Here is a 17,894-nt window from a genome sequence, read left to right as displayed (position 1 = left end):
TCCCCAAGAAGTCCTAGAGTCATTCTATTTATTACTGAAAACTGCATTGAATTTCATTTCGTTATGTATGTAGTTTAAAATATCTAAGTTATAAACAGTGGGGGCGACTTTGTAGTATGTAAAGAAGCTGCTTGTGGGTTAAATACTTAGGTCAAAAATCAAAATCAAAAATATTCAGCTTAGAACCACAAGTGGCACTTATGGTCGCTCATCTAGCTATACATGGCAGCATAAATGTGAAGAAAGATCGTGTTTTTAATTAGTTATTGTCTAATTGCTATTTTTGGCTTATGTTCCCAAAAAGTCTCCTCGATAATGACTAGCACAGTTCGGTAACTAGGCGAGTAAGTGCTTTAGTGAGATTTGAGTCCACATCCTATGAGTTTAATATTGTATTTGCGCCTGAAATAGCCTAACTGGGAATCGAACCCGTACTTGGCACCACGCCAGAGCAGAAATAACTGTTTGGGTTTGTGTCGGGTTAATGTTCGTGTGTAATGATAAAGTCGTGGATTATAAAACGGCCTTAGAGGCGCATCTAGTCTAACATAATCAGACTTTTAAAATCTTTATTTGAAAATTATAATGAATACATAGTATTCTTTACAAAATATCTGCTTTGATCTTCGGGGACAGCACTACACGAGTTGGTAATAGTAGAACTATATTTTCATTATATATAAATAAAAAAATGGAAACAATAAATTACATATAGAAATTATAATAAAAAGTCGGTTCTAGATGTTGCGAACCGCGGGTCGGGCGGAGACTGGCGCGGGTGGAACTACGCAGCTTCGCCGCCCTCGTCCTCCTCTGCGGCGGCGGTCAGCATGGTGATGAGCTTGGTGGTGTCGATGAAGCCCTTGTCGTCGATTTCCATCTGGTCGTACGCCTCGTCGACCTCGTCGGCGGAGAACTTGTCTCCCCAGGTCATGAGCGCGTGCCTGAGCCTCTCGGAGTCGATCTTGCCCTCCTCGTCGAAGGTCTTGAAGGCGTTGATGACGACGTCGTCCTCGTCGGAGCCGCCGGACATGCGGTTGGCGAAGAGGGTCAGCAGCTGCGTGAAGTTGATGGGGCCGGGGGCCTCGTTCACCATCTCGTCCAGCTCCTTCTCGGACGCCAGCCTGCCGAGCGAGTCAAAGGTGGCGCGGAGGTCGTTCTTGCCGATGATACCGTCCTTGTCGTGGTCCATTAGCTGGAAGGCCTGCGGAAGAGGGATAGACGTCAGTTATGGTGTACACCTTCAAAGCATCATGAGTTTCCTTGCATGATTGGTAAATATTACTCTTGAGGATTAGGGAAGATGCTTCGTGGAATCGTAATGATGTCACGATAGTAAGATGTGGAAAATGTGCGCGTCTGCGCGAATGATAACAAACGGCGGCTGTGTTTACAAAACACGTGCCGCGCACGCGCTAAGCTTGTAGAGCTATTGTAATAGTAGCCTAGATTTGTACATTTTGATGCTACATTTTTTACTATAAAAGTTTATTTTGTTGAGAGTTACAAGCAATAAACAATTGTTCTCTAGCTAGAACAAATCTTTCGCTTGTGGTTGCTACACTACAGATTCCTTGATATCCTTAGATAATCCTGCTTATCTGCCTTTAAGAAGGTATTCTATGCACCTACAGCATTCTTAGAAGCAGATCTCGGAAATCTGCGTAGATACAATATGTGCTCTGAATGAGCATGCAATCCGAACCTCCTTGTGAATTTACTAATCACGCCTAAAGTTCATAAGCTAAAGCCCCTCATTCCACCTTATTCTACTGCAGAAACCCTGGCTTGCAATGTGATCTTCTCTGTGATATAAGTTATCACGCCTAAAGTACTTAAGCTAAATCTCCTCATTCTGGCTCCTTGACCCACCTCCTTGAATTCGGCGACCTGCTTCTGTGAGAACATGGAGAAGACGTTGGAGCCGGTGCGCTTGGCCTTGCGGCTGCCGCGGGAGGATTGCCTCTCGCTGCCGCCGGACGCCGCGGGCGCCGCTGGTGCGGGCGCCTCCTCAGCTGGCGCATCTTCTTTCGCCTTCTTCTTCTTTACTTTCTTATCCTTATCCGCCTGGAAGAGAAGACAGCCCGTTTAAAAAAAAAATACTGAATACAAAACACTGGAATTCTATTACATCATTTTCAATTTCGATTTTATCCGTTTTTGCTGTTTGATTGAAAAGCATAGTACCTATTCCGGTTTTAGATGCAGTTGGATTCATTTTTACTCCAAGTTTCTGTTCTGTTTAATTTGCCTTGTTAATCGAAGTTACTTTTAGCATCTCAAAATTTTCTAGTCAGAAAAAGATTTCTTAAATTTTTTTATTTTTGCGATCCGATAATTGATAAATTGGCGCGTGGTCGTATTTATTTTTGGACCCGTTTCAGCACTCGCTTCCAGTATGGGAGGGGCCGGCGACGCCTCTAAATTTAGCCCCAACCTGGCGTCCGCTTACATTCGACGTCCATCGGAATGTTACGTAAAAATATTATAAATAGATTATCATGTGTTCCCATTTTCTTCGCTTCAATAGTAGCTGTATTACTTAATAGTTCGGTGTGTTTTGAAATTATTTGTAGTGTCTAAGTTTCTTCGACCTGTATTTTCAAGTTCTGTTTTAAGGTATGTATGCTAACGAATGTGTTAGAGTAGACTGAAGTTATAAAATTGTAAGTTTCGCTTGAATTGAAAAGTTTTCGGTCCGATTTCAGAAAATTTTAGAAGTAGGTAATTGAACCTGAGCTCTATTTGAATAGACGCAGGTCTTGGATAGGATTGATTGAATTTCAATATTTAGATTCGTCACAGGTTACAACTTATTGTTAAGTGCAATTTCATAATAGCGGCTTAAGTTTATTTAGATTCTTTTCGTTAAGTTTATTTTATTTGATTTAACTTTTCGATTGACCCGATTCAAATATTATTTAAGTTTGGAATTCAAGTTTTGGTAATTTTGTTGTTCGTATATCGTTGCTGTCCGCTTCTAAGGCTTCTATTCGTATTTGATCACCGATTGATTGTCTATACTGATTGACTGCCCTACCCCGATCTTCGAAGCCGTTCATCTTCACGTTTGTTTTATCACTGTTATCGTCCACGCGTATTGTTTGAGCTTGCATTACTTTGCATTATCACAGTTGATCACTTCACTTCACTTTCACGTCACCGCCACTTACCATTGTGTTGTGTGTTGGACGATCGACGAAGGAGAGACTGTGCTCGACGGCAGTCCCACCCTGACTCCGAAGACTCGGTCCCGGCTGAACATCCAGGAGTGTTCCCCCACCCTTCCTCCCGAATTGGTTGCGCCTGCGATTCCATATTTAGTTCGACGAATCGGATCTTCCCCGAGCGTATTCGCATCAGACCGGTCGGGGCGGCTCGCGGGCTCGGCCGTCGCATCAGCTTTGTCATTTACAAAAATAATCAGCTCACCTGATTCTGTTTTAGTTTTCGAGGTCCGATCCGGAATTGCAGTATTTTAGGAATCTGCCATTGACGACGCCGCTAATTTTGAAATGCAAATTGCTTTGTGGTGTTAGTCAGGAATGTTTATTGTTGTTAAATTGTAGGGAAAGCTAGTAGTTAGGGAGTAACGCTTGTGGTTACAGGCAGTTGGTCTTCACATTTCGTTTTCGACTTTCACGATTTCTTGTGGTGGTTCACTTCCTTCGAATAGCTTGTCATGGAGCAAACTTTAATCCTAAGGTTTCTTTTTATTGAATCGGTAATTATATTTATTGGTAATGAGTAAATACGAACGTGTACCCATCGACTGCGAACGAGTGTTTGGTATCTCTTTAGTGAACTAGAATATTAATTCAAATGCTAACAGTAGGTAGTTTACTCCGAAAGTTTGATCAAAGCTATTGTTAAAAACATGTGTTTAGCAAGTTGATAGATAAATGAACTTAATCGCTAACAATAATTTCGGTGACTAAAATATTTACCCCCTTACTAATAAAAAGTTACACAGTTGTTGAACACTGTTTTAAAATGACATTTCCATACTAAACGTCACTGTTCAACGAGCGTGTAAGTTTTATTAGTAAGGGGGTTAGACTTTAACTTCTAAGTTTTTATCAGATTCAATAACTCTCAGGGTTTCAAAAAGTTCTCGGATTGCTAGTCAGGTAAAAAAGTCGTCCATTAATTAATCATCAAGATGCACTCTATATCAATGATGTGTGATAAACTTCTGATACAGTGCAGTGTTGGAATTTATAATACAGAATTGATACGTAACTATACTGTAGCAGTGGTTCCGTTTTGGAATTCTATTTGTGAATGTTACGCCTTAAACTCTCTTTCATTAGGTAAAAGAATTGCCTACATTATGTAGGTAGGTATGTGTAAGTGTGTATGATTTTTAATATAATTAATATGGCGTAAAGGTAGCGGGAAGGCGCTGGATGCCGCCACCAACCGGCCATTGTGAAAATCATTGAGGGAGGCCTTATATCTATGTTCAGCAGTGGACGTCCTATGGCTGAAATGATGATGACGATGAATATGGGGTTGCTCATTTTATTCGTCCAGCACAAACCTGTCTGTCTCTATTATTTTCCAAGTCTCAATTCAGCTTTACAGAGATTTTTAAAAATATTTTTATTCAGGCATTGGCGAATGCTTACGGTACTTACTTAAATATTAAATTAAAATCCTAAAAGTAAACCCACAATACATCCATCTTAGAATATAGACACCCTTAATTATTTTTATTATAATATAGAAACCTTATTCAATTGTCAAGTAGGTCTAAGATTGATATAAAGTTGATTGTTGTAACTTTTATGGTTGATCCATCATGCCATTGGATTTATGCCAAAATGTTCTCATTAGCCAATATTAATATGATAAAAAGGTAAATAATCAAAGGATAGAACCGTCATCTCTATACACATAGAAAGATCAAACGGCTGATGTTTTGGGCGTCTCAAATATTCGTCACATCCTGCATTCCAGAAGTCATGTCTTATTTATTAGGTTCGTGGACTTGCGGCAACGAAAGTGATTGAATCTGGCTGGCAGAGCCATGTATCAAGAGAGCTGTGACGACACGCGCACGCAGCCAAGATGAATCATGCTATAAAATGTAGGGTAATTTCAAATTGAAACTGGTCTACGTGAGTACTACAGCGTAATAGTGGCGCTTTTAGAAATAGGTGACCAAGATAATTTAGAGCAGTACCTAAATAATGAATGATAAATCTAATGAAACTATGTGAAACTGTGATTTTAAAAGATCATGGAAAAATGTTACTGATCACAATATTATGACAATTGACTGATAGCGCGGGTTCGATTCCTGAGTCGACGTTAATTTAATTGGATTAGCAGACTATGCGAATGAATAAGACTTTAAAGGGGTAAGAGGATCATAATTTGACAAATAAAATCATACGTAGAGACATCATCCTGAGATGCAGTCCGTTCCCTTCAGATTAACATAATCAATAAGATCTGCAAAAGTGCAGAGTCTTCAGATACTGTGGAGAACAATTTGAAGTTGTAGGCAAAGTTAATTATTTGCTAGTCAAATAATGCTTCCTTACATATTAGTCTTTGCTGAGTTTTAGGAAAAATATTAGGAAAATTCATAAATACAATTCCCTATTCGATTCGTTTGACCCAGTTATTTGACAACGATGAAGTTAGGAAGCAGACGTGATTCTCAGATTCAGAATATCAATTTTCTGTTTGACTTTTCTCGAACCAAAAACGTTTCCGATGTCTCAAACCCCAGCTGTCCCTCACAGAGCTAGTTTAGGCGAAAAACTCCACTGGTGTGGATTACAATAACCTTACTTCAGCGGCTGAGTCACGCGCCGCGAATAGCGCGCGCGCACCGATACCGTGACGTCACTGATCGCTGAATGTTGCCCACTTACACAGTCCTACTGAACCGAAACCTGGATGGGATAGAAAAAGACCTTAGAAAAGAAAGAAATACACAAAATTAACGACACAATTTAAGCGGTTTTATGGCTATGAAGAGTATTGAGTGATCTCTTCCAGACAACCTAAGGAGATTATTTTGAACAATATTGATGTCAAAAATATCACCACAAATGAAATAAATAGATGGCCTTGTTTGGTGGTGTACGGAGATACAATACTAGCTGCGGTAGCGGGTTCGAATCCTGCTGAAAGGTAGAATGCATTGAGCATAGTTATTTTGAATTATTATGACAGTTATAATATCGCATCTACGGTGCAATAACGTCACTTATGCAATTTTTTTTCAAAACTTTACTGATTATGAGTAATACCATACTTATTATTATTCTGTGGTAATACTCCAAATATAGCTCTTTACTTGGTTTACTTTGATTCAGTTGTTTTGAAAAAAATTGCATAAGTGACGTTATTGCACCGTAGGTGCGATATGTTATCCTATACTATAATAGGTAAAGTCAGAATGGAATCAGTATCATCACATTCAACATAATAAATCAATCACAAGCATTAAAAATGTAGAGTCCGCCATTTTGTAATAGGAAATGCATATTAAGGATAAGCTCAGGGATAAACATGTGAATCTAGATTCCGGAGGCTTATGCCCGTTTTCACCATCAATCCCTAATTTTTAAATGACCCCCATGAAAACAAAATGCCTGTTAACTGTGTTACCATAGGGGTCGCTAAAAAATTAGGGATTGATGGTGCAAACGGGCATTAGGTACCTATATGATAATTTATTTTCATAAGAAAATTGCTTTTCCAAATCATATTGTCACCTAAGATATCCGTCTTACTGCTGAGGACATCAAATTCAAATTCAAATTCAAATTATTTATTGCATGTCACATGGAACATGGAAGTTCTTAGAGGGAGAGTCCTACACAAACCACTAACTGCCACAGCAGTCAGGTTTCCTGATGATAAATAAAGCCTACCTACCTAATGCAATCCTTGGCCATTTTACCTACGCTTCTAGTCCCAAACTAAGCAAAGCTTGCACTATGGGTACTAGACTAGACAACGGATAAACATACTTAAATACTTTTTTTTTGTAAATACATGCTTATTACATAGTAACACCCAGACCGGTCACAGAAATTAAAATTCATCATTTCAATTTCTGCCCAGCCGGGAATCGAACCCGGGACCTCTCGCCATAGTAGTCCGTTTCGAACCACTACACCAAACGGCCGACTAATATGCATGCATTGTCTATGTTTCACCTGGTAATCGCACCCAGTTATGAGCACAGAGGCGTTGAACTCAAAGTAAACAAACTATGCTTAATGACGTGATTGCATTACTTAACGAGTGACGACGATGACTCCAAGTTACCACACCGCGACCTCATGACGTCACAGAGCCTCTCACTCCTTCATACAGCCGTCTCGCTCTCAGACTGCCTTTCACTTAGCCATGAGCCTCGGAGAAACCTGGCAAGTTACAAACACTCAGTGATGATACGGTAGCGTAAAGTTATAGTTAAATGATACTAAAATGTATAAACATTGTAGTCATGTGGTGCCAAAGTTGTTGTGCTTAGGTTATATCCTGTTGTTTTTTTGTGGTAAGTACTTTGGTTTTAAGTTCCAGTTAAGTTAAGATGTTTTTTCGATAAGTTACATGTTGTTAGTAACATTTATCGTCAAATACTCAGAAATTATATTTACCCTAAATGGACAAACAGTTGTTATTCAGAATCTACTAATATTCATACTAATTTTAAGCAAGTTTGTGTAAAAGAAAGTTAACTTTAAAATGTGAACTTTCCATACCAAAGTTTTTAACTTTGCTTAACTTGCGTACAGGAAATCGGCAATATCTGACTCGCTTGTGATTGCTTTTAAAACTGGTTCAGGATATTGTTAAAAATAAAACTATAGGAATACAAGGACGAATGCTATAAATAATTTAGGTAGGAAAGTGCCCACGTTTTTTCCCAATTTGTTTTGGTTTGGACTGGTTTCTATTGATAATGTTTTGTAGAGTTTTGCTAGAAATTTTAGGCTTCTATAAAAATGGGCTGGCTAAAAATGATCTTGATTATTTTTGTCTCTACAAAAGAGTTTCTTAAATGCAACAATGACATTAATATTTTTTGTTTACAAAATCTTTAACGGCTAGGTACACCTTAACTGAATATTTATCTGAATATTTTGACTTCAAAATGTATTTTTCTTTACCAGGGTCATCATCTGGTCTGGTGCTGCGAGCATACATCTCACAACATGGCCTCCACGGCGAAATAGAATTCTCACACAAAAACGAGACCCTGATCAGTATTAGAACCAACCTCAAACCAACTTTACAGTACCCTGATGGTGTCTGGAGATGGACCATCCACGAATTTCCTGTGGACTACCGAGATTTAACTGGAGAAAGATGTTCCGAGACAAATCTAGGGAGGGAACTCATAGACTTGACGGAAGAACTGGGATATCTTATCATCCCAGGCAAAGACCACGCTGAATTCGAAAGCAGAAACAGTCTGACTGGTATTAGTGGACTGTGGGGGAAGAGTATAGTATTAGAAACTGCAGAGAGAGACAGAGTTATATGCGCGTCTATACTTTCCACTGATAAGTTGTATGAGAAGCATGCAGTCGCCAGGTTTGCGTCTCCAGTCGCAGGGACATTGCATTTCCGATGGCTTTCTGCGCGTGAATTCGACGAGTCTGATTCATACGTTCAGGCCGACTTATACCATACAAAAGCTGTGACAGACAAAATGGACTACACAGAGCACAAATGGAAGTTGTTCGTGACAGATATTTTCGATTCTGACAAAGGGAATCATGAAGATAATTGCAATGTGCTTCAGTTAGTTTTTGATCCAGAGAACAGTGGTGATGGAATGAGTGTGGGAGATCTTGACAGCAGGCTGGGTCTGGTCAAAGTGGCCACTGACGCTAAAAAGAAGAAGCTGAAGTATCTTTATAAGGATGAGGTGCTGAACATCCTGAGGAGTGACATGGAGGTGACCAAGAGGAGTCTGTACGTGGTGATCTTCGACAATAGACATTCGGATAGCTTCTTGGCGTGTGCGAAGTTGAGGGTGATGGAACCGAAGAGCACAAAGTAAGAAATAATTGATTTCATTATTATTTTTACAGCGATTTGTTGTTTTGATTAAAAACTTAGCTATTACACCAGATGCTGTGAGTACGAACCTCGTACAATGCAAAAAATTCTGAGTGTTTACTATCTAATTATCTACCAAAGTGTTTACAACTGTTATTAATTCTTTAATTACCAACTTTTCTGGAGTCTCCTTGCAAATATCAGTAACGAAGATAACTTCTACTTTCCTGGAATCTCCTAGCATAAGCAAGTTATGATGATTGGAGTTTCGTAGTATAAAGTGAGGATGATAATTTATGTAATTCCCAGGGCACTTATCAACATGGACGGCATCCGCGGCACGGTAGAGTTTAGCCAGCGCTCGCCCTTCGACCCGACCTGGGTGAACTTCCAGCTCGGCGCCGCGGACCAGGACTACGAGTCCAACCTGCGCTTCGTCAGCTCCATGATGCAGTACAGCATCAAGGAGCTACCACCGAGGCTACTGGATGCTAGCCAGGCCAACCACTTGTGCAACACTACCGGGGGAATTTATAATCCTCTGGGACTCGATCTGAACTCCTTGCCACCGCCAGGTTAGTAATAATAATAATAATAAAAGCATTTATTTCTTTCTTTCACAATCCAATAATACAGTGAAACACAAATTGCTATGTACTAATTGAACAGGGTAAGATTGTGAGAGAACTGGAGTCTGAACTAGGCGAGAAGCCTGTACTACAGAGCGCCAGTACTCTCCTCTCTCGATAATGGCCGGAGCACATAGAATAGTGCGGTGATATTAGACGGTATGGTACACAAGATTTACGCATTTTACGAGTTGTTTCATAGGATTGGCTTATGATATTTCCAATGTATACTCGTGCTTTGGAATAGAACCTGGTTTATTTTATAATTTATCAACTCATATCTTTATAACACAAACTATTTATTTAGTTAACCCGTAAAAGTCTAACTATGAGCATCTACAAGACTCCGTTTTCTTTATGTTACATGCATTTTTTAATGCTTTTGGAAAACGTTATTACATGCATAGTTGTGTAGGAGATTGATATACCTAATTAGATCAACTTTTATTGATAAAGAGTAAACAGTAGGTAAGTACATAGTTAATAGTCCAGTCAATAAAGCATTATAGATGGAAATCCGTGGAACACAATTTTTGACTTCGGGATTTTAGTTAGACTAGTTAGGAGGTGAACATAGCAAAAGTCCCCGCCCTTAGCCCTTGAGCCGGCGGGGAGAGGGGGGTTTAAAGGTACCACTTTTCGGTTTTTCGCTTAATCCTCGGAAACTATGCGTCCTAGTGACATGACTACTATGAACCAAAAAAAGCTTATTCAATTTGCTACAGGTGAGATAGTCAAGTTTTTCTATATCTTGTATAGTTTTCGCGGCATCTGCTCTAGAAGGTCTGTAATATTGGAAATTTTATTTTTGTCTTACATGTTCCCATCAGGAGAAAATCGACTAAATCAACATTGAGCTAATATTCTAGACATGCGGGAGCATGTTAAGCCTAGTTCCAGGGAGGGGACTGCACCGTGCGTATATTTAGACGAACCACTTGGAGCCACTTTTGACTCCTCATCACTCAAAAAGTACTGTGCATTAACACTTCAAATTTGGCTCATTTGTTGAGACTTGCAAGATAAACATCAGCTTCAAATTTCATAAACATACCTCAAACGGTTCTTTAGGTATTGACGTCCAAAAATCTACATGGCTGACCTATAAGACCAAATTCTAACCACTTCCAGATGACCTTGAAGGTTCAAATTTGGCATCCAGATAGGTAGTTGTGTAAATACAAAGGAACAAATAAAAAATCAGTAAATTTTAATATTTCACAGGTGATAGATAGATTTTAGTGCCCTAAATGTCGATTTTTGAACGTCAATACCTAAATAACCGTTTGAGGTATATTTATGAAATTTGAAGCTGATGTTTATCTTGCAAGTCTCAACACATGAGCCAAATTTGAAGTGTTAATGCACAGTACTTTTTGAGTGATGAGGAGTCAAAAGTGGCTCCAAGTGGTTCGTCTAAATATACGCACGGTGCAGTCCCCTCCCTGGAACTAGGCTTAACATGCTCCCGCATGTCTAGAATATTAGCTCAATGTTGATTTAGTCGATTTTCTCCTGATGGGAACATGTAAGACAAAAATAAAATTTCCAATATTACAGACCTTCTAGAGCAGATGCCGCGAAAACTATACAAGATATAGAAAAACTTGACTACCTCACCTGTAGCAAATTGAATAAGCTTTTTTTGGTTCATAGTAGTCATGTCACTAGGACGCATAGTTTCCGAGGATTAAGGGAAAAACCGAAAAGTGGTACCTTTAAACCCCCCTCTCCCCGCCGGCTTAAGGGCTAAGGGCGGGGACTTTTGCTATGTTCACCTCCTAACTAGTCTAAATAAAGTCCCGAGGTCAGAAATTGTGTTCCATGGATTTCTCTCTACACCGTCGTTAAAGCATTCATTGACTGGACTATAAGTCAACACATTTATTAAAAAAATGTCAATCGTTTATGTGAGTAAGAATTTTGCCAAAAGTCTCAATTCATTGCAAAACAGTCTCAAGTCAATGAACATTTATGATTGTATCATTAAAAATCAATATTCTTAATGACTTCTAACGTCGTGTATAACCACGAATCAGTCTTATGAATGTGTTTCTGCAAACGAATATTTTAATGGCGTCTGACCTAGCCTTGGTTTGCAGTTCTTTATTAATACCTACTGTAAAGTTTTATCAAAATCCATTCAGTAGTTTTAGCGTGAAAGAGTAACAAACAGGCAAACCACTTAGAAAATTTTAAATAAATAATTCATAATATTAGTAGGATAGGATATCTAATTCCAGGCTACATTTAACTGTCTATTCCGACCTAATAGAGTCGTTTAAACGATGTGCATACACAATCCATAGAGAAGATATAAGAAAAATCAATTTGTATTAGTATATGCGTTATTCGCGTCTGTGAAACCAGATCTGCTTCAATCAACGACGACAAACTAAAACGGTTATCTGCGCGTCTATTCTCGGTACGCGGTGTTTGGCTACGGCGCGGGCGCAGCTTTCAGGAATCCGCTTGTTGACGATTATCTGTCGGTTATGGCTCGCTATTGTCGGATTTTGAGGTTAGAAGGTCAATATTGATGGGATGTTTTGAAATATGATTGCTATTGAAACATCAGATTTCAGCTTATGACGAAGAAGATTCAAAATAGATTTTTTTTCAGATGTGACGCACATTTTTTTATTGACTACTTTAGATATTTATAGAAAACGATAGACGCGGTCTCCTAATTTCATAATATTTCCATTAAGCATCGTATAAAAGTTGCTAATGAAGAAGCAGAAAGTAAAGAGCTATTAAAAACAAATGATCAAACCAGAAAATGCTTCGATTTTTTTACCTTTTCAGTTTTGTCTCCCATATAGCGATTTTGTGTATATGTTATAGTCAAACCTCGAAGCTCAGGCGCTCCTAGGTTTGACTAGTCAATCCTCAGGTCTGACTAGAAGTCTTAGTCAAAGCCCAAACATTTCGGCCTTTGACTAAAAAATGTTAGTCAAACCTAGGAGAGACTAATTTGGTCAGTCAAACGTCGAAACTGAATTTAATGAAATCGGGGTTTGACTAGTCAAACCTCAATTAAGACTAAACTAAACTACACTTCATTTTGATATTGAACTTATTACATAGACTTTACCGATCGGTTCTCTCTTTAGGTGAAGGTACGAGTACGAATAACTAAACTTGTTTACTGCGGTAGTTTGTCAGTGTTTCTATACCGATCTTGAAATAATTTCTTTTAGGGTTCTGTACCTTAAAGGATTAAGGGTAAAAACGGAACCCTATTACTATGACTTCGCTGTTTGTCTGTCACCAGGCTGTATATCTCATGCCTTTCCCAAAATATTTAGTTTTATAGTCACTTTAAAAATCATCCCCATTCACCATATAACAATAACAGAGTCGTACGGAACCCTTCGTACGTGAATCCAATTTTAACATGGTCGGTTTTCTACAATTGCTGCCAGCCTCTGTAACGCTGCGTCTACTTTTGACCACGTCTGCCAGTCGTTTCTAGGATTGACTAGGCAAAGCCCGAAACTGATTATTTTAGTTTCGACGTTTGACTGAACAGTTTAGGCACTTCTAGGTTTGACTTAGTCAAAGGCCGAAATAAGAATTCACTTCGGGGTTGGCCCGAAGGCATTGGTCAAACCTAGGATAGACCAGTCATTCCGCGAAGAGACTGCATATCGACCTTTGACTATGACATATACATGATGCCACTATAATACATTATGCAGTTCTTGCTTCAAAGATCTGCAATTTGACGTCATCGAACTGTTATTACGTTTTAAATTTAAATTCAAATTATTTATTGCTTACTAACGTAGACGACATTTAAAATAAAATTTTGGTAAAGAAAGAGAAGGCTCACTAATTGTTTAAATTGTTTTTTACCTGTGGGAACCTTTAAGTGGTTTACTTATTGCCTATCTTGTCATTATTATAAACTGTACAACCCTGGTTTTCCTAAATAAATAAATAAAAAATCCCCACGTGGGTGAATCCATAGACAGAGATTAGAAACTAATCAGGAATAATATTCATATCACCTCTTATTTTTAGGCATGGGCACCCAAGACCAGTATCCCGTAGGAGACCTGCTGGGCAAGTACAAGGACCGCACGGAGTACCTGAACCACAAGTACCTGCTGCCCGGGCTGGCCAGCGAGCTCAGCGGCGCCTACTGGGACGCCTTCCTGCCGCTGCAGGGCGTCCACAGCGTGATGCACCGCTCGCTGGTGCTGGACAGGTGAGCTCTAGACTGCAAGAGTGTGGCAGCACCTGTTGGGCTGGCAGCGAGCTCAGCCGCCTACTGGGACGCCTTCCTGCCGCTGCAGGGCGTCCACAGCGTGATGCACCGCTCGCTGGTGCTGGACAGGTGAGCTCTAGACTGCAGGAGTGTGACAGCACCTGCTGGGCTGGCCAGCGAGCTCGCGGCGCCTACTGGGACGCTTCCTGCCGCTGCAGGGCGCCCACAGCGTGATGCAAACGCTCGCTGGTGCTGGACAGGTGAGCTTTGAGACTGCAAGAGTGTGACAGCACCTGCTGGGCAGGTAGCGAGCTCGGCGGCGCCTACTGGGACGCCTTCCTGCCGCTGTAGGGCGTCCACAGCGTGATGCACCGCTCGCTGGTGCTGGACAGGTGAGCTCTGAGGCTGCAAGAGTGTGGCAGCACCTGCTGGGCTGGCAGCGAGCTCAGCCGCCTACTGGGACGCCTTCCTGCCGCTGCAGGGCGTGCACAGCGTGATGCACCGCTCGCTGGTGCTGGACAGGTGAGCTCTGAGGCTGCAAGAGTGTGGCAGCACCTGCTGGGCTGGCAGCGAGCTCAGCCGCCTACTGGGACGCCTTCCTGCCGCTGCAGGGCGTCCACAGCGTGATGCACCGCTCGCTGGTGCTGGACAGGTGTACTGCTGATGAAGTCGCATCAAGCGTTGTGTCTAGTGGAAGATATCTCATTTATTGACCAATCTATTCTTATTAACCTGTGTCATTATGTACAAGTATAAACCTCTCATGACTCTTCATTCATCGTGTTACAAGAGTGCCAATCAAGCGATAGTCGTGACAGTTTGGGCATTATCAACAATATTCTAATATGACACGACGTAACTAGCGGCCGCCCGCGACTTCGTACGCGTGGATCCCGTTTTACCCCCTTAGGGGTGGAGTTTCGTAAAATCCTTTCTTAGCGGATGCCTACGTCATAACATCTACCTGCATGCCAAATTTCAGCTGGATCCGTCCAGTGGTTTGAACTGTGCGTTGATAGATCACTATGTCAGTCAGTCAGTCAGTCAGTCACCTTTGAGTTATATAAAATTAGGTACCTACATGACTATGTCCACCTTCCCCAGGCGTCCTCCCAAGCGCGAGATCTGCGGCACCATCCTGCCCTACGAGTACGGCACGGAGTTCCAGACGCCGATGAGCTCGGCGCAGGTGGTGTTCCGCTACCCCATCGTGGGCCGCGTCGTGTTTCGCCAGCCGCTCGGCCGGCCCTGGGAGGACACCACTATCATCATCGAGAGCATGGTACGTGCAGACGAGATGTTGCTAAACCCACGATTTTTTGAAGATATTTACAGTACAACCGTAACACCAATCAAATTGCATTAAAATCTAGAACTATTGAAGATTTTTACTAGGTGCACTGGTAGCTGGTACACATAATTACGACTTACAACACAACTAAATTTCAAAGGTTGAAGAGAGCATCAAGAACTACTAGGTAGTCTTCAAAGATATTGGATGTGTATTACATAGTTTGTTCTCGATTTTACAGAAGTAATCAACTTGTAAATTTTCTGATCTGCATAATGATGAATTCTCTTAATTGATTTCGCCTCTTATTCCAAAATCTCAAACATAATCCATTGGGGAAATTCAACTGTGGTAGTTTGCTCTACTGTTGTTGCACCATTTACTTATATACTATCAGATCCACGCCGACGGCGCGAACGTAAACAACACGCATGAGCACCGCTGGGCGGTGCACGAGCGGCCTCCGGGAGCTGATTACTACAATTGGACGGGCCGCTGCCTCAGCGCTGGTGGTGTTTACGAGCCCCATGGTGTAGCCGTGGACGCACGCCATCCTGAGGACTACTGCCGGCCAGGCCTGGAGGGGCTGTGCAAGATCGGTGACTTTACTACCAGGTACCACCACTTTTATCACGTTTACCATCAGTCCTCAGCCGAATGACATCCGTTGTTAGTCTACTACTGGATGAACTGGACGGGCCTGAAAGGCCTCCTCCATAGATGAGGATTCCTTTCGCGCTGGGACTGTGATGCGCTGGCTGTGCAGGATTGGAGACTTTACCACCAAGTTCGAACTCATAAGTGCCACTTGTGGTCTAAATTGAATAAATATTTTTGATTTTTTGATTTTTGAACTCCTTCTTCTTAGCTGAAAATATTGCCTGTTCCAAAGATTTCCATAGCGACTTGCTCAAATTAAACTCACCATGAATTTCTCTCACTGTTTGAAGGCGACTGAAACAATAAAATCAGTTCAAGAGAATTCCAGCAAAACTGTTAAATATAAAAGAGCTTTCTCCTCAATCTTATGCATGAGAATCCAGGATCTTCCGTAAACTTTCTCTTTATCTTCCCCAGACACGGCATGCTCTCAGTAGCCGGCAAGAAGGCAGAGAGCGCGCGGCTGACGCGGCGTCTGTTCACGGACACGGCGGCGGCGCTGGCCGGCAAGTACTCCATCATGAGGAAGTCGCTCGTCATCTACGACGACCACGGCCCCGTGGCTAGGGGCGAGAGGATGGCTTGCTCTATGTGAGTGGTATTATCTCTTTACTACATTATTTTAAACGATTGTCTTCTCCTATAGTTACACTACAATAGGACATGTAAAAAGTTTAAAAAAAAACTAGTAGGTAAACCCTTAAGTAAACCGTAGACCTGCTGTGATGTGTGACTGTAATCTGCATGCAATAGTTTGTTTTCAAGTGAAAATTGATATAAATGTGCTTACTTTTACATAGTGTGGTGTAAAACCTATGTAGTGTGTACGCACACATTACACCTATATCTCTGCTGAACTACCAGTCTCATTTGAAAGAGATTTGAAGACCATAAAAAGTTTCTGCACAATAAAAAGGTGGATTCCCAGTGGGGGCAGATTTTTCTGTTCGGTTTGGTTGGTGGTAGGGCTTGTTCTAAGTCCGCCTGGCTAGCTACCACCATCTTACCTAAGTCTGTCGCCATAACAACAATGTTAACAGCATTGTTGTGTTCCGTCAGTTAGAGGTAAGATAGCCAGTTCCTCCGTAGTTGAGGATTCCTTCTCGCTTCCACCTTTGGCCTGATCGTCACTTACCATCAGGTGAGATACAGGCCAAGAGCATCCTCGTTGTAGATAAAAAAAAGTAATTAACCCGCTTTTTATATCCAGAACTGTTATATTCTGTAAGATTGTCCGAAATGCATAAAATACATTCCCGAGCTTTTAACTCTTTTCAGAATCAACGGCCTCCACCGCCGCAAGGCCGTAGTCCGCGACTGGTTCGGCAACGGCGAGCAGGTCAACCTGAAGGGCAAGCTGGAGCTGATCCAGCAGTCCGAGTATGACGTCACTAATGTCGAGGTCACGCTGGAGGGCCTGGACGGGATCAAGAACTATAAGGTTCATGTGGTGAGTGAATATGATCGGAATAACAAACGAAATGGGCTTTAATGTGCTGTGTATAATCAAGTACTTATTATTATTCTGTGGTATTATCCCTAAATCACTTCATATTATAATACAAAGTCACTTTCCTGTCTGTCTGTTCCTATGTAAGCTTAGATCTTTAAAACTACGCAACGGATTTTGATGCTTTTTTTTAATAAATAGGATTAATAAGAGGAAGGTGTACTCATACTAAAACATGCAAATTATTATAGAGGAGAAAGCCAAAAAATTCCATTGCAACCGTGCGAAGCCAGGGCGGGCCGCTAGTAAATAAATAAATTGGTGGCTGGTGCCTTGCCATAAAGCGAAGCTGAACTAACGGGTCGTGAAGTTTACGTCGTGTGTCATCATATACAAAAATTGTCACAAGACACCATGTATTTAGATTTCTCATCCATAAAACCCAAGGAATTTAATTTCTCGCAACTTTCATGTTTCAGGCCCCTGTGGAGAAAGAACTAGAGTTCCCATGTGAAAAGACGACCTTGTATGACACTTATAACCCATTCAATGTGGACAAAAACTTTAGTCCTCCGCCGACAAAAGGTAACAGTGTACCTACCATGA

The 17,894-nt window shown here is 41.1% G+C and overlaps 2 protein-coding genes across 3 annotated transcripts in view; one reads left to right on the top strand and one right to left on the bottom strand.

Annotated features, from left to right (window-relative positions):
- Nucleotides 1–647: 647 nt before the first annotated feature.
- Nucleotides 648–4,687, bottom strand: Mlc2 (myosin regulatory light chain 2). Its single transcript, XM_028314208.1, has 4 exons — nucleotides 4,677–4,687; nucleotides 3,174–3,306; nucleotides 1,873–2,067; nucleotides 648–1,204 (listed from the first exon to the last, which is right to left on the bottom strand). Exons 1-4 carry the CDS (start codon nucleotides 4,685–4,687, stop codon nucleotides 785–787), a joined length of 759 nt encoding a protein of 252 aa, XP_028170009.1. The 3' UTR covers nucleotides 648–784.
- Nucleotides 4,688–7,356: 2,669 nt separating this feature from the next.
- LOC114359719 (Related to Sod) overlaps nucleotides 7,357–17,894 on the top strand; it is a 31,556-nt gene continuing 21,018 nt past the window's right edge. Inside the window, exons 1-9 of one of the 2 annotated variants that reach the window (XM_028314207.1) lie at nucleotides 7,357–7,528; nucleotides 8,148–9,039; nucleotides 9,352–9,617; nucleotides 13,701–13,887; nucleotides 14,992–15,169; nucleotides 15,576–15,793; nucleotides 16,256–16,429; nucleotides 17,117–17,288; nucleotides 17,768–17,873. In XM_028314207.1, the coding sequence (XP_028170008.1) occupies nucleotides 7,459–7,528; nucleotides 8,148–9,039; nucleotides 9,352–9,617; nucleotides 13,701–13,887; nucleotides 14,992–15,169; nucleotides 15,576–15,793; nucleotides 16,256–16,429; nucleotides 17,117–17,288; nucleotides 17,768–17,873 (2,263 nt within the window). In that variant the 5' untranslated portion in view covers nucleotides 7,357–7,458. The remainder of the gene's footprint in view (nucleotides 7,529–8,147; nucleotides 9,040–9,351; nucleotides 9,618–13,700; nucleotides 13,888–14,991; nucleotides 15,170–15,575; nucleotides 15,794–16,255; nucleotides 16,430–17,116; nucleotides 17,289–17,767; nucleotides 17,874–17,894) is intronic. The other variant, XM_028314206.1, reaches the window with a different exon arrangement.

The sequence above is a fragment of the Ostrinia furnacalis genome, unplaced genomic scaffold (assembly GCF_004193835.3).
Source record: "Ostrinia furnacalis isolate ACB-3 unplaced genomic scaffold, ASM419383v2 OfSCF4630, whole genome shotgun sequence".
Taxonomy (NCBI): domain Eukaryota; kingdom Metazoa; phylum Arthropoda; class Insecta; order Lepidoptera; family Crambidae; genus Ostrinia; species Ostrinia furnacalis.
The sequence above is the reverse complement of the archived record's forward strand: the minus strand, read 5'-3'. Positions and strand labels throughout refer to the sequence as shown.